This window comes from Protopterus annectens, chromosome 16.part0 (assembly GCF_019279795.1).
Source record: "Protopterus annectens isolate FY-2018-M chromosome 16.part0, PAN1.0, whole genome shotgun sequence".
Classification (NCBI taxonomy): domain Eukaryota; kingdom Metazoa; phylum Chordata; order Ceratodontiformes; family Protopteridae; genus Protopterus; species Protopterus annectens.
In genome coordinates, this window is record NC_056750.1 from 98,260,092 (window position 1) to 98,277,001 (window position 16,910).

At 41.8% G+C, this 16,910-nt stretch overlaps 1 protein-coding gene across 5 annotated transcripts in view; it reads right to left on the bottom strand.

Annotated features, from left to right (window-relative positions):
• The window catches only part of LOC122790431 (C-terminal-binding protein 2-like), a 1,897,537-nt gene that overhangs the window by 1,497,455 nt on the left and 383,172 nt on the right, over positions 1 to 16,910 (bottom strand). For all 5 annotated transcript variants that reach the window (XM_044057965.1, XM_044057966.1, XM_044057962.1 and 2 more), the window contains one exon: positions 3,518 to 3,656. In XM_044057965.1, coding sequence (XP_043913900.1) covers positions 3,518 to 3,575 — 58 coding nt within the window. In that variant the 5' untranslated portion in view covers positions 3,576 to 3,656. The remainder of the gene's footprint in view (positions 1 to 3,517; positions 3,657 to 16,910) is intronic.

The window sequence follows — 16,910 nt, forward strand, 5'->3', positions numbered from 1 at the left end:
ATAATGAGTTGAGATTACCCCCTCAACATCAGGCACAACATCAAGCACAGAAGTTTGAAAAGCCTATTAAGACTTATGAGAAGTCAGATCCATGCCAGCCTCTGACAGGGTTTCAGCAAAGAAATGTTAAGCAAGCACCGGATGACCCTCCAGGCTTTAACCAGCCTCGAGAGAGTGATGTCCAGGTGAGGATGGACAACAGCCAGATCAGGATGAACTTTTCTGGCTGCCTTCCTGACAGATGGCTGATTTTCAGGGGAGCAAGAATTCGTCCATAGCAGACTGAGCCAACAACTTAAGATGTTGGTTCTCCAGGTATATGGAAAAAGAGGAGAGGCGACAACGTATGGTCATGGGCACAAATGCCAAGCCAGATAGAACACTGCATTTACCATAGGAAGCACCCAAAAAAAAACACACTGGTCATGGTCTTTATGGAGAATCTGCTTCCCACACTGATTTCTCTCTTCTGGATGATAAACAAAAGAAATGTAAAAAAAGAAAGCCTAATGAGGCACTTACCTGAAAACATGGTTTGATAACCAGCACAGCAAAAGGGCATTCAAACAGACATGCGATAACGGCTTTTGTACCAGCAGCAAAGTTGTGTCCATACATCAACTTTATGTCTTATATTGCACACAAGGAGGATACGTGTAATGTACAATGTCTATAAGAGCTGAAGGGTTTGGTATACTGGCTGGACATTGGGCTACCCTTGGCAGGAGATCCCATAAGTGACAAATACCTCAACAGCGATATGGAAAATAATCTATTAATATGTCTATCTGAAAATGTAAGAATCGTCAATTCCATGGCCATTATGCTGTGGACACTGGCACCTTGGAGATTCAAAAAACACATTCAATCTTTCTTCGGACAGAACAGAAATGAATGACTGAGCTGCGACTATTCAAACGCTGTGGAATACATTTAGGCATCAGAGATCTAAAATAAACGAGTGTACTTGTACTCTCTAGCATCAGAAATATGAAATACAATAAGCCTTTCTGGTCTGGTGAGACCACATGGATGGGTCTTCATTTAAGAAGTGCCAAGATCTTCGTCCTGACTGCTTGCTTTTGACAGGACTGGAAATATGACAATGGATGCAGTTTGGTAACAGAAGTAGAAATAAATGGTTTATAATCTTATGGACACTATCTCCCTTATTCATCTGACAAAAGAAATTTTTTCTGAAGTACAATTAAAGGAGACGTGACTGACATCATAACAGAGAGAGAAAGGCAGAGATGGCTTCAGGACTACTGCCCGTCTTAGAGCTGACCTCAGGCTGCTGGCAAACACCAAGCACCCAGAGTCTGAGCCCATGACCATGCTGGAAATTAGAATAAGGAGACCTTCCAAAGCACTCGCTTGTTGCTGCATACCATGCTGAAACCACATGAGATGTCAGACCCTGTGTGCCATTAAAGACATGGCACGCAACATGAAATATGTCTACAGCAGTAAGGATCTAGCCTTCCTCCTCCATATTCTTAAGGTGCAGGGAAAGTTTTGGTCCAATCAGGAATGGTAAGAAAGGGGAAACTAAAAAAGTTCAGTTACTTCACAGAATTCAGGCAGGTGGAACCAAGGGTGCCATTTCTGACAACACAGATCCTGTTGCTCCGAAAGCAGCTTCAGCCATACTGTAAATGATCAGAACCACAAGGCTGGACGTATTAAAAGCTTAGGACACTGGCCCCACCTTAGCTAAGATGACGTTATACTGAAGCTGCAACTTCACAAATCCTGACCGCTCTCAAATCCAGCAGAGTCGAGCTCCTTATAGAGCTGTAGGAATGGAAAGTAGCAGATGATGGATGTGATGAAAAAAAAAAAACCTGAAAAGCTTGTGCCCTAAGAAGCTCCCTGCTAATCTCCTTGGAGCCAAATTGGTAGTTCAAGTGGACTCCTGCCAAGGAGGAGAAGCAAACACAGAAAGGATAACTAGGACAGAAGGTCCTTGGCAAGTTGGGGGGGGGGGGTGAAGTAGATATACTAGAGCCCATTGCAGGAGTTAACTTCTCCACAACTGAGACTGCTGAATCACCAGGCCTTCTCTTTTTTCTGTTCTGGATGAACAGGCTTTAGTAGCTGTCACTCTTTCCTGATCTCATGCTATCATACTCGCTAACAAGCAATCTCAGAAGCCTTTCAAAGCAAACTAGTTACAAGAGTCAATAAGAGTGCAGGAGCTGAAGTTTTTACACTGGGAACAATCCACATCCAAATGTCCTACCCCCAAAGCACATCATTCATATGCTGTGTTGGTCATGGACAGGAATTTGAAGTCCACATTGTTTACACATTTTGAATATGATGTCTACATCCATATTTACAGCTAAACTCCTGTCAAACATTACCCAATCAAAATATTACCCAATGCAGTGAATTCCCAAAACTTTAGCAGTACAAGCAAATCAAACAGCTCTGTCTGACAAATCTGCTGACCTCAAAGGTTAAATAAAAAAAGACTTATGCCAAGGGGAGGGAATAAGGGGTGAAAAATATAGGTGGAGAATGACAAAATCCAATAAACTTAGCAATAGACTCCTAGTGTAAGACTATTCAAGGTAAAGTGCTGCAATTCAAAGACAAGAACTTCTCTGACAAAAATACTGAAGACAAACTTCTGAGACTAAGAAAATACATTGATACTGAAGCATTAACGGCAGCAGCAACATTTGGACTTTCTCACAAGAACAGGGACTTGACAGGGGAGGAATTTGAGTTGCAAGGAGAGTTTTTGCCAAGAGAAAAGGGTGCCACAGGAGACTAGGCTCATCAGTTTTAGTGTCTGGACAAATCAAACAAAATCAAAGGTTGCTAGAGATCTCACTGGCTTTAGAGATGTGCTTAAACTTGTCTTTTCCCCAGTTTCAGATCAGAATTGGCATATTCCATGTACTACAAAAACAAAACAGCAGCCTGAGACTCATACACCAAATACGTAGAACTAAGGCACACACAAAAGATTTATAAATCACAGCACTAGACCTGGTATTTTTCAAGGTGTCAGTGTTGTATACAAACAAGTGTCCTGCTCTTTTTTTTTCTCTCCTATCTACAGCTGGCCATCAGGTGCCACCAGCTGCTCTCCAAACCAAATCCTGGGCCAGTGAAGACAGAACATGCTGGTGCAGCATCATATTGCTGCCAAGGAGTATCGCCGAATGCCTGTACCCTAAGGCAGCCTTGTGAGCTCCACAACTGCTTCCCTAAGAATGTGCATGCATGCTTTCACAAATGTGTAACCACCCAAATAAGTGGCACACCACTTGCACAACAAGGAGCCTGCCACGTCCTTAATGCGACTTTACTGTGGCAAGCCTTGATGTAATCAATGTCTAAACAACAAATCCTTTTTGCAAATATATCAAACTGAGTTTTCAATGTACAAGAGAAAAACTGCAAGTTATGCAGTCATATCGCCATTACGTCACTGGACCGCATACCCTTGATATTTCAGCTGAATACATGACAAAGTGCTTAGATAAAGAAAAACACTTACCTTCACAAATACGATCCAGTCGTTGTCGTTTCACCTTCTGTTTGTCCATAAGAGACATAGGCAAGTATCAGAAAAAAGATGGGCAGCCAAAACAAAGGGCTATTGCTACTGCTCCCTGAAGCAGTCAAGTCTAAGATAACTGGAAAAAAAAAAAAAAAAAAGACAAAAGTCTAAAATTACTATGAATGCAAACACCTGCATAATTCTCTACTTGCAAAAACACAAGACAAAACAGGAAGTAAAAAAAATCTCATCACAAAGACTGGTCTTCCCAGTATTAAACACTATGCATTAGACCACTTGGTAACAGTTAATACACTCAGTCCCCAAATAGCAAGGTGTGGGTAGCCATACTACCAAGTTATTTATTTATTTTTTTCATTCAAGCCTTCTGCTTCTCACAAAGCACTTTATTCACTCTTCCAATATGAAAGCATGTTGCCCCCCCCCCCCATTTCCTCTGTCATTCATTTACCTGGATTTAATATTTAAAGCACCCCTGGAGATGGCACAAATGTCCAATCTCCCTACCAGAGTCCTTTAGATTTCTGCCAATTGCAAGGTGTTAAAGCAAAGTTAGGAGTGATCACCTACAATTCCTGCCAATCATAGTACATTTTGTAATTTGCTCATCAAGTCTTACAGACGCACACTTCAGAAAAAAAATGTTTCTCAGGTACACTCAGAGCACCAAAATGAATAGTGAATGACACCAATTACAAACCACTGATCTCTAACATCAGAAAAAGCTGGATTTTTGAATTTAATTTGCCCTGACTAAGAACCTCTGCACTGTAGAGTTGCACAAGTCTCCATTCTTGTTTCATTACTTGCAATACACCTGCATCCAATTTCAACAGTCATCTGAAGAGCATTTATTTATTTGCAGTTTGATTACCGGGGAAGTCCACTGGGACTAACTGACCCATTTTCAGTGGAGGCGCAGGGAGAAAAGCTCCAAGATTCATTATACAATTTAGATACAACTGATAGTTAATATTAAAAATAACATTATGTAGAATAGTTACTCATAAATGCATTCAATATCATGCATAGTTAAATTCATTAAGCTTGAAGGTAGGGATCATACAGTTTCATTTGAGGAAAACAGATGTGTTAGGTATGTAAAACGTTTACATACAAATCTTTTAAGAAAATGTAAACCATACACACATCAGCAGTACAATGCTATTTACAATATTTACAAGGTTGGGAGTGTGAGGGTAGCTGTAGGAGTTGTTGAGAGCTTAGAGAGAAGCTATACAAATTGTTGAGAGCTTAGATAGGCTCATAGGACAATAACTATGAGAGTTGCAGAGCTTTGGAATCAGAGAGAGAACCCCCTTTGATTAGGGTGGGTGAAGGCAGGTACATTTCCATTTAGTGGACAGGTGTTTGAATAGCTGGGTTTTGAAGTTTTCTGAGTTTGGTATGGTTCTTTGTGTGGAGGTAAGGAAATTCAATTTTTTTGCCTAATGAGAAAGCTAGGATAAGTTGGCCAGCAGGATGTTTAGGTTTAAGGATAGTAATCAAGTTCTAATTTTCAGATCTGAGAGCTCTGTTGGGTGTATAAGGGGGAAAGACGTTAGAGCGGGACATTTTGTTGGGTGAAATAAGAGTCTATATCCACTAGTGAAGTTGGAGATAGTCTAGGTAGTTTGGGAGTTAAAGCCAATTCAGGGATTGTAGGGTTAGGCAGTGATGGGTGGCATTTTTAGATTTAGAAGCAAATTTAGAGATTTTGTTGTAGCAGTTTTCTAGTTTAGAGGTGATAGAGGAGGACAGGGTGGTTAGGAGAGGGGCTCCGTATAATAAGGAAGGAAGAAGATAAGTCAAGGCCAGAGTTTGCCTGGTAGAGTTGGAGAGAAAGCAATTAATCCTATACAGCATACCTAGCTTTTGGTGGGTTTTCTTAATATTTTGTTAAATATGAATATCAAACTTGGTGTTCATCTACAGTGATGTCAAACAGTTTGGCTGAGTGGACCACTTCTATAGGTGAGTTGGTTTGACTATAGACTTTGAAGTTGTTTTTATCGTGGGAGAGGGTCTTTGTGGGAGGGAATAGTAGAATCTTTGATTTATTTGCATTGAGAGAGAGGTGGTTTTGGCGCATCCAGTTTTCAGTTGTTGAGAAGGCAGTTTTGGTTTTAGTCAGCAATTCAGAGAGGTTTGAGGCAGAGCAGACTAAGGTTGAATCGTCTGCTTATTGAATGATTTTAGCATCAGGAAGAGCAGTGTGAAAATTATTGATGAAGATGTTAAAAAGCATTGGCCCAAGGTTGGATCCCTGTGGTACGCCAGTTGGGGTAGGTAGGAAGGAAGAGATAGAGTTCTTCCATTTGACTGCCTGCGATCAAGTCTGACAGATGGCTGGAGAACCAGGATAAAGCATTATGTGAGAGATTAAGGTTTGAGAGATGACAGAGAAGGTACTTGTGGGAAACAGTATCACAGGCTTTAGACAGATAGAGTAAAACAGTAGAAACTAAGTGTCCTAAATCTCGGACTTGACTGACCGTTTCTAGGAAAGACAGTAGGCGGTTATTGTGCTATGGCCTGGACGGAAGCCATGCCGAGTACAAGTGAAGACTTTTTTGGGTCACGAAAGGCATAAGTTGGAGGTGGATGCATTTTTCTAGGATTTTGGAGATAGGTGAGAGCAAAGCAATGGGGCGAAAGTTTGAGATGCTAGTATTTTTGCCTCCTTCATGAAGAGGAAGAATAAGCTGAGCGCCAGAGTTTGGGGACATATGATTCATTTATGGATAGGTTAATAATGATGTTGATTGGGAGAGCAATGCATCAGCAGCACATTTTAGGAAAGAAGAGAGAATATTGTTGGTAGCATTAGAGCAAGGTTTAAGTTTGGACAAAAGTTTTTTATAAAGTTAGGGCAAATGGGTTTGAGTTCAAACAGACGAGGTGAGTTAGAATAGGGACAGTGTAGAGCAGTTGGGTTATTACTGGGAAATGTCTTGGTGTGGGTAGTTCTATGAAAAAGGAGTTAAATTCAGAGACTAGTTCGAGGACACATTTACTTGGGTCAGGACAGGGATTGTCCTTGGAGCCTGGATTGAGGAGCGAGTTTCTAGAGTTCCAGAATTTCGGGGGGGGGTTATTGTTATTGGACTGAAGTTTGATATAGTAGGATTTTTTTGTCTTTGGTGATTAGTAGTTTTGCACAGTTGAGGAGCTGTTTATATTGGAGCAAGGTATTGGCCAGTTTATTGTTTTGGTAAAGCTTCCATAGTTTCTCTCTGTGGTGCATAAAGTACAGTTTTGTACCTACCATAAATGTAGATGTTCGAGTGTACACCCTGCTGCAGTCATCAGACTTGGGTTATCCTGTCGTCAGGCGGTCCCGCAGTCAGCCGGAATTCCAAAGTCTTGGTCTGGCGTCGGTTGCTTTCGCTTCTTCCCTGAAGTCAGTGTGCCAGGGGTATATATAATGCAACAGACGCCATTTTCTTAAGTTTTTCTTGCCCCAGATGTCAGGTGCCCCCAAAAAGGTGGTCAGTAATTAGTACCAAATTAAGTAATTTTTGCACAAACACAAAATCCCTCCAGCTATAAGCAAATACATCAGGAAGGTATTGTAGAGATTTAGCCAGACAGATCAGAGGGGATGGAGGGAGGGTAACCTGGACTGCAGCAGGATGTGTACACTAACATCTACATTTATGGTAGGTACAAAACTGTACTATGTTCACTGTGTTACCCTGCTGCAGTCATCACACTTGGGTAGAATCCCAAAGCTAAGGATGGGTGGAGGGGTTCTAGAGGATTAGAGGAGGCTAAAAGGCCCTGCAGGACTGCAGTGGCGAAGCCAGCCCTAGTCTTAAGAGTAAAGTGGTAAGTGATAGTGTTTGGTAAAGGTGTGTACAGAACTCCAAGTTGCAGCTTCCAAAATCTCCTTGGTTGGAACCCCCCTGAGGAAGGCTGTAAATGTAGCTGTTGCCCTGGTAGAGTGGGGCCTAATGGTAGCAGGAACTGGTTTTCCATGATGGGTATAGCAAAAACGAATGCAATGTCCTATCCATTTGGAAATGGTTTGTTTTGATATAGCCTTCCCTTGTGAAGCTGTAGCATAGGATACAAAGAGCTGGTCAGATTTTCTGAAAGCCTTAGTTTTATCCAAGTAGTAACGAAGTTGCCTGTGAATGTCCAGTGAATGCAGGAGTCTTTCTCCTTTGTTCTGTGGATTTGGGAAGAAGGTGGGCAAGTGAATGGTTTGATTTAAAGCCACACTGGAAACCACTTTAGGCATGAAGGAAGGATTAGTTCGTAGACAAACTGTCTTGATGGAAAATGAGGAAAGGTTCCACTGCCATTAGTGCCTGCAGCTCTGAGACTCTTCTAGCTGAAGTTATTGCTAGCAGCAGGGCAGTCTTCCATGATAGGAACTGTAGATCTGCAGAGAAAGCTGGTTCAAAGGGAGGTAGCGTAAGTTTTTCCAGGACAAGATTTAGGTCCCATGTTGGTGTAGGTGCTCTCCTGGGGGGCCTAATGTTTTTTGCCCCTCTGAGGAACTGCCTTAGAAGTGGATGCGAAAATAAGGGTGGTCCCGTGTTGTAGTGGGATGAAATAGCTGATGCATGGATTTTAATGGAAAAAAAGAAAGTCCTTTGTGCAACATCTCAGTTAAATACTGTAGAATCTGAGGCATGTGAGGCTGAAGTGGGTTTTGGCCTTTAGCTTGGTTCCAGGCACAAAATCTTTTCCATTTGTCCGAATAGGCCTTCCTGGTGCTGGGCCTCCTAGCTTCCAGAATAACATCCATAACAGCTTGGGAAAGAGGAGCTGGCTGGATGCTTAGTTGATGTGCCATGCAGCCAGATTTATGGTTTTGAGCTGGCTGTGAAGAATCGGATTGTTTTGCTGTGTGAGCAAATGGGCAATTTGTGGTAAAATCCAAGATGGGCCCTGGGCCATATTCCTTACTAGTGGGTACCAGCGCTTGTGTGGCCAGTCTGGGGGCTACGAGTATCAGTCGTGGTCTCTCCTTTCTGACTTTCAGAAGCATCTTTGTGAGGAGAGGCAATGGAGGGAAGGCATATACTGTCAGGTTTTTACAACTGAATGAGAGTGCATCCACTTTCCAAGCTTGATGGTGAAGTGTCCTTGTACAAAATTTTGTCAGTTGATAGTTTTGAGGACTGGCAAACAAGTCTATGTCTGGAAGGCCCCATTTTTGAGTTATCATTGCAAATACTTGTGGATCCAGTTTCCACTCATGGGGATCCATGATGTTTCTGCTGAGGTCGTCTGCCAATGTGTTCCTTTTTCCTGGTAGGAACTGAGATTGTAACTGAACTTGGTAAGCCAGAGCTGTGTTCCACAAGGTCATTACTTGCCTGCATAGAGTGTAGGAGTGTGTACCCCCTTGTTTATGTACCACATTACTGTGGTGTTGTCCGTCCTTATTGCAAGTTGTCCTGGATGTAATAGATTCTTGAAGGCTGTCAGAGCATTCTGTACAGCTAGCATCTCTTTTTGATTGATGTGCAGATTCTTTTGTTCTGCACTCCATACGCCTTGAACGCACTTGTCCTGCCACGCATAGTCCGATGCATCTGTTGTCAGTTTGCCTGGCTGGGGGCAAGGTGAAAGGCTGACCCTTGTTGAGGTGACATGCCTGTGACCACCATAGAAACTCCTGGTGTAGGCAGGGAATAAGAGATATCATTGTGTCCAAGCTGTGGCTGTGTTGAGACCATACGCTTTTTAGGTACCACTGTAATTTCCTCATATGCAGCTTTGCAAATTGTATTAGTAGTATGCAAGATGCCATGAAGCCCAAGGCCTGCAGAATTTTTCTTGCAGGTACTTGGGTCTTTGTTGCCATTGTTTTGAAATACTGAGTCAGTTGTAGGTTGTCTGGCGTCAGATAAGCCTTCTGGGCCGTTGTATTCAAGCTGGCACCCAGGAATGTCATATTTTGTGAGGGTACTAGTTTTGATTTCTTTTCGTTTACTGTGTACCCCAGGCAACTTAGAAGCTGTTTTACAAAAGCCAGATGTTGTAAGAGGATGTCCTTGCTTTCTGCTTGGATGAGGCAGTCGTCCAGGTATGGGTATATTTGAATTCCTCTGTCTGCAGTATGCAATTACTGGTGCCAGGAATTTTGTGAAGACCCTGGGCGCAGTAGATAAGCCAAAGGGCAGTGCAGAGAATTGGTAATGGGTTGAACCTGCAATAAAACGGAGGTATCTTCTGCAACTTTGTCTGACAGGGGCATGCAGGTATGCCTCCTTGAGGTCCAACGTTACTAGCCATGCTTTCTTGCCCAACATGGGAAGAAGCTGCTGTAGTTAGCATTTTGAATTTGGGTACTTGTAAGAAGGTGTTTAGAGTTGAAAGGTCCAGAATTGGTCTCCAGGCATTGTCCTTTCTGGGAACTAGAAAGAGTCTCTAGTAAAATCCTTGGCCTTGCTCTCGAGTAGGTACCAGTTGAATGGATCTCATGTCCATGACAGCTGTAATTTGTTTTTGTGCCTCTGCCCATTGATTTTGTGGCAGGTTCGGCATTCCTGTTTTCATTGACAAGTTGTGAAAATAGAATCAGTATCCTCGTGCTAGGACCCATTTGTCCTTTGTGACAATGTGCCAGTTGTCTGAAAAAAGTGCCAGTTTTCATCCCAAGGGGGCTGCCAAGAGTGTGTTGCTTGGCCAAATGAGGTGCAAGTCATTGAGCTTGCCTTCTGGTAGTTTGGGACTGGTCTTATCCTCCCTTCTGTGTTGCAGTGCCCCATTATTGCGGTTTGTACTGGGCTTGTGGTTGTCCTCTACCTCTTGGACGTCTGTATTTACCCCTCTGTGGTCTGTCAGTAGCTGGAAAGGACCAATTTTTTCTTGGCCAACTTCTGCTGAAGCAAGGGGGCTGTACCTGTAGGAAATCTTTGTCTGCATAGATTTTGCCTTATCCTCCATTTTCTTTAAGACTTATGCTTTAACTCCAAAACGAACATCCTGTTGTAAGGGAGCATCTAGAAGCTTTGCTTTAACATGATCAGGCAGAGTTTGTGCCTTTAACCAAGCATGCCTACGTATAACAGACCCAGTGACAGCTGCTCTGCAGGAAGCCTCCAAAGAAACAAATCCACATTATAAAGTATGTCTGCCCACCTGTTCAGTTGCATGCAACAGATCCTGCATGTCTTTCAATTCAGACTGTTGAGGGAGTGTGCTCATTTTTTCGTTTTAACTGAGACATTACAAACTGCGGATATTTTAGCATGTGAAATTGGCAATTTAGTGCCCTCATAGCTAGAGTGGCTGAGGTGTAAACCTTTTACCCCACCTGTCTAGTGCTCTGGAGTCCCTTTCAGAGGGTACAGGATTTTTTGCCATAGAAGCCTTAGCCCCTTTGGGACCCTGGGAGATGGTCTCTTAATCAGCAACAGGGCTTTTATAAAGAAATTTGTGGCAATCGGGCACTCTATAGTATCTGTCAGGTTTGGCCGGAGCAGGAGGCAGAGAATCTGGGTTCAAACTGGATTCTAAGTAAACATCATCCACAATGTCTAAAACTGGGAGGATGGCAAGTGGTCTGTGCTGGGGGAGTAAAAGAAACTCTCTGAGCCTTTTCTTTGAGTCAGAGTAGTCCTGACCTTCCCAGTGAAAATGTTCCCTCATAGTATGTAAAGTTTTCCCAAAGGAGTAGTCTTCAGGAGGAGAAGTTGAGGGAATACAATTCTCAGCATGAGAATCTTCATAAGGGGAGAAGGAGTAATCTTAGTCCTCAGAGGAGCCTGAGGAAATAGACACTTGTTCACAGGAGGCATAATCTTCCTCTTGTCTAGGCCTTTTGTCGGGTGGGGGTTGGGAACCCCTGATTAAAGAGATCAAATCTTCAGTCATTTTGAGCATCTGTTTCTTAGGCACGGGGCCTTGAACTGGAGACTGAAGTGCAGTCTTTTTAGGTTTAATACGAGTCTTAGTCTTAGGATACGCTTTTATGGTGAGTGCCGTCGGACTGAAGACGCCTTCAGAAACCGAAGTTGTTTCTGCAGCACTGACATCTTTGTCAGCAGTGTCATCGCTAGGGGCTAAACAAAATGGCTGCATCGGCCGAATACTTTCCGCCAAAAGCTCCAAAGCGGTCTCGAGTTTCAGGTCTGCGGTACTCAGGGGCTGCGTCGGAGCCTCACTGAAGACCGATGAACCGGAGACCGGACCAGCCGAGGCCTCTGAGTCTGGCTTGGGTCTAGGCTGTCTGTCCTTAATCCTTGCGTTTTTTTGTGCACGCCGGTAGTCGGTTGCTCCGACGGCATAGTGTAGTTAAATTTTCTACCGAAGTAGTGTTGTGCAAAATCAAAGTGTCTTTTTATAGTACGCTTATTAAACCTAGGACAAAAACGACAAACAGTGACGTTGTGGTCTGGGCCTAGGCAAGGTATGCAGTAAGAATGAAAATCCTTATGAAGTATTTGCTTCCCACAAGAAATACAATTGTTAACTTTTTCTGACATCAGTCAGAGGCAAGAAAAGCTTCCCCAACGGGGTACGTAGCTTTACTGAAGACTTCGGATCTGAAATTAGACTTCGAAAATCTCAGGAGTCGGCCGACCGACACTTGCGAACTGCTTCTGCTTTGGGCACCACATGGCAAGAAAGACTGGGGAAAATGGCGTCGGTTGCATTATATATACCCCTGGCGCACTGACGTCAGGGAAGAAGCAACAGCAACCGACGCCTGACCAAGACTTTGGAATTCCGGCCAACTGCGGGACCGCCTGACGACAGGATAACCCAAGTGTGATGACTGCAGCAGGGTAACACGAACATCCTGTTTTACCTCTTTGGATAGCCAAGGAGCAGTTATAGTTTTTAACTTTTTGTTTCTTAGTGGGGCTAGTGAGTTTAAAGTATCAAGGAAGACAGAGTTGAAGCATTCTACAGCCTTGTCAAGAGGAAGGATGTTTAGAATTTGCCAGTTCATTTGTTTGAAATTATTTGAGAAAGTAGTTGGGTTGAAGCTACTGAGGTTACGAGTTTGAATGTATTGATGCTGGTGTGGGGAGGAACTAGTCAAGAGATGCATAAAGGCTGGGAGGTGGTCACTAAAGGTATCAGGAATTGTGCCAGAATTGGTTATTTTATTTGGATCTAAGACTAGGATCCAATCTATTAGGAAAAAATCCATGATTCCACCACAGCTGTAAAAATGTTAAAAACAGACTTTAATCTTCAGTAAAAACGACAAAAACAGGAGCATAGTAAAATTCCTGGATAAGCGCTTTCAGCTTACTAGCCTTCATCAGATCATGTGTCTTGGCCATGCTCACCCTAGATTTACAGACAGAATAAACCAATCAATGTTCCAGACACAAACATAACCAATGGAATCTCATCAGTTTGGATACAGCACATCTCCTGTGTCTTGCTGTGAGCCAATCATTATTGTATCTCAAAGTATCAAATTTCTGATATCCTAGTGGCAAAGCTATCCAATATCAACAAGGTTAATAATTTGCATACAGCATAAATCCTGCTTCTTGCTACATCCAATCATATTTATGCCTTCAGATATCCAATCTACAATTTTCTTGTCCTGTAGCTATCCAAAAGCATCGAAGTGACTAAGTTCCTTTAGTTGACAGAGCATATTGTCACTCAATTCATTCAGCAATATGCAGTACTTCACAAAAGTAAGTAGCACATATATTACAGTTTTATAAGTACAATAGCACTAGTATTCTTGCATATAAATTCCTATTATGTGCATAATTCACAGTATAACAAATTAATACATATGCTCATGTGGTCTTCAGAGTGACATACTTTATGCCTTCTGAAATATTCTTAGCAATTTGCTCCTTGTTCTACAAAAAATACTGCCTGGTCACAAATTCAGCATAGTATAATGCACCACAAAGAATATTTTCACTGCTGCAGCTTTCCCTATTTTTATCAATCTATGCCTTAAATAATTAGACTGCAAATTATGTAAATATATTCTCAGAACATGGCAAAGCATAAAATATTTTCTAGCTCATATTCCAGTACCATAATAATAAGCTTGCACCACAAAGGGTATTGTAAATAATCACTGCTGCAGCTTTCCTTGTTTCTACCAGTCTCTGCCTCAAATAATTAAACAAAGTGATGTAAATAAATTCACAGAACTACTTGGCAGAGCATAAAATAAATCACAGCTCTTGTATTCCATTGCCATAAATTATCCATTTGTCCATTAATCTTCCTTTATAGAAACTACACTCATTTTTCTTGCTTTCAGCATAGGTTTCAATGGGGCAACACTACTGAGACCTGGTGGACAGCTGGCTTTCAAATTAGTTATCCAGCTGGACTCGCGTAATTCAGTTCTGTTTTTAATATCCCCTTCCCATAAACGCATGGGAACTACTTCCACTGCTCTAAATTTAAAGCGGTGGGTGGGATTACTGGCAACATGCTCTGCAAGAGCATTAGTGAGATTCAATTTCTTAATATCTCTAAGGTAACGCAGGATCCGATTTTTAAAAAGCTGATGCGTTTTGCATATGTAAAAAGCAGTACAATGTGTACAGCAAGCAAGATAAATGAGATGTCTATTGCAGTTTGCATATGTATTAAAGCTGTAGATATGGTTCGTGCCCGGATGTATAAACGTATTGTCACTATCCAAGTGATTACATGCTTTACATCTGTGGCACCTATAGGTACCCTTTTCTATTTGACTTTTCTTGTTCAGCAGTGCCATCTTCGTTACAGATTAGTCTTTTTAGATTCTTTTAATTCTTGGTGAGTCACCTCGATTCACCTTCAAGAATATCTTTAATTTTTCATCAGCAGTGAGTATGGGCCAAAATCTTCTAATGATGCCACATACTCTCTTGTTATCCACACTAAAGTTAAATTGCAGATAAGCTGATTTCTTCAAATCCTTGGTTTCGCATTCGTCTTATGTAAACCTGGTCCTTGGTTAGAGAAATATGATTGGCCTCTTCCATTCCGGATGTCATCTCGTTCATTCACCTTTAATAGGTTTCTTGCACCATAACCCCTTGCTTCTAGGTTGGATTGCAAAATTCAGGAATTCTGAATCAAACTGTCATTAGTACAGAGCCTAGAGAAATCCTTACTACTTGGTTCTCGAAAATATTATTAAAGACATGGCTAGGATGCATGCTTGACCATTGTAAGTAATGTTTTTTTCCAGGTTGATTTTCTATATATACTGGTACTAACACTCAAGTCGGCATGAATGTTGAGCTTTACATCTAAGAAATCAATTGACTCTCTCGCAGATTTAACTTTGAGCTCTAAAAATCCCATACTATGATTGAGATATTCAGGAAATTCATCCAGTTGGCTTTCATTGCCCTCCCATAAGATAAAGATATCATCCACGAAACAGCCATAATACTTCAGATGGTTATACTATCGGTTGGAATGACTCAACCTTCTATTTTTCCCATTGGGCCAATACAAAGTTCGAATAGCTGTTTGCACAGGGTGTGCCCACTGCTACCCCCCATGTCTGTAGAAAGAAATCCGAACCATAAACAAGAACATTAGTTTCCAATACAAGTTCTAACAATAGGCATAAGAGATCAGCATTGAACCCTGCTTGGTGCAAGAAAGAGCGAATTGCCACTAGCCCATTCTCATTGGGAATAACCGTGAAAAGGCTGGTAATGTCCAGGTGAATTAGAGCTCTCTCACTGGAAAACTGAGAAACTGGTAAAGCCAGTAAAAATCATCACAGATACAACTGTTACGACTAGTAATTACTCTCCTTGTAAACCAGCAAAGGCAGACATTTGGAGGCAATAAAAAAGCAACCTACCAAAAAAGGAAAAAATATATATATGGCTGGGAAAGTGAAGTTGTTTAAGTTGCACTTATCTATTAACAGGAGATGGACAGCAACCAGACCAGTTACCAAAACCTCCAACTCCCTCCCTCACTTGCACTCTGACTTCTTACTGGATAAATAACCCTGAGAAGGGAAAAATCTTGAGGATTTTCTTACATAAAGTTTTATTATTTGTGTATTTAGACTGAACCATCCAAATAGGAAATAACCACCAAATCTATTTACCAACAATTGTATACAATGGAGGGGGGGGGGGGGGGGGGGGGGAGTTACTCCAGCAGTGAGGAATTAGAACATCTACTGTTTTGGGTAAGTGCATCTTGAACAACTGTGCTATACTCATTCACACGAATGCATAAGCCTTTAGGCAATATGGGTTGATTACCAAAGCCTATTCAACTGCAAAAAACTGAAAGATGTGGCTAAAGGAGGCCCTGGAGAATGGTCCTAGCAAATCCTATCCTGGATCTAAAACAAGAATCCAGTATGTATTGTCTTATAAACTGAAGTACAGGGGTCCATGTACCTGCCTCTAGAATTCTTCTAGAGTCCATCCCTTTCCAATACTACTGTAGTAGAGGCCCCCCCGCAAACTAAGCCTTGCTAGTGACTGGAAATGGTTTATCAATGTGGGCATAACAAAATTAAACAATAAATGATGACCGTATAGAAGTAACTGGCTTTGACATGGGTTGTCTTTTCATAGTCTCAACATATAAAATAAACAGCTGATCAGGTTTACTAAAGCCCTTTTTTCAATTAACTTTTTCTGACATCGGTTAGCGCATGAAAAAAAAGGAACCCCAACAAGGTACTTAGCTTTAGAAGACTTCAATTCGGAAGACGAAAACTCTAGTAGCGGCTGGCTGGCACTTACGGGAACTGCTTCTGCTTCAGGCTCCAAGACAAGAATGATGTAATGGCGTCGGCTACATTACTTTATACTACTGGCGACCTCAGATCAGTCCTGAAGCAACAGCAACAGACGCAGAAATACCAGGGCTACTCTGGAAAGGATAACCCAAATGTGATGACTGCAACAGTGAAACACGAATACATCTAGAGGACTGACAGCCTCATTAAGCCAAGTTCAAACAACCTTAGTCATGAATTAGGGATTTGTTCTTAAAAGCAACTATCCTTATAGGAGACCATATAGAGTTCATCCCACTATGAACACTTGCAATTCAGTACTCTTCTTACAAATGACAGAGCAAAGAGAACAGTCTTCCATGTAATGAATCCTAAATATACTTGAAGATCAGGTTTTACACGGAGATGTGTTATACTTTTCCAACACAATGCAAAGTTCTCAGGAAAAAGCAACCTGTTTGTATGGTGACAACAGTAAAACTCCATTCAGAAACTGTTTTACTAAAAACAGAGAATGTGGAAAAGCCATGGGCAAACATGGTGAAACTGCCACAAGATGCACCTTAATACAGGAATACGAAATGCCAGGGGCTGCTAATACACACAAATATTTAAACACTAGTGATGCAGAACACCTTGATAGGGGCTCTGTGTATTGGCTAGGTATAATCTAAAAACATTTTTTCCTACACA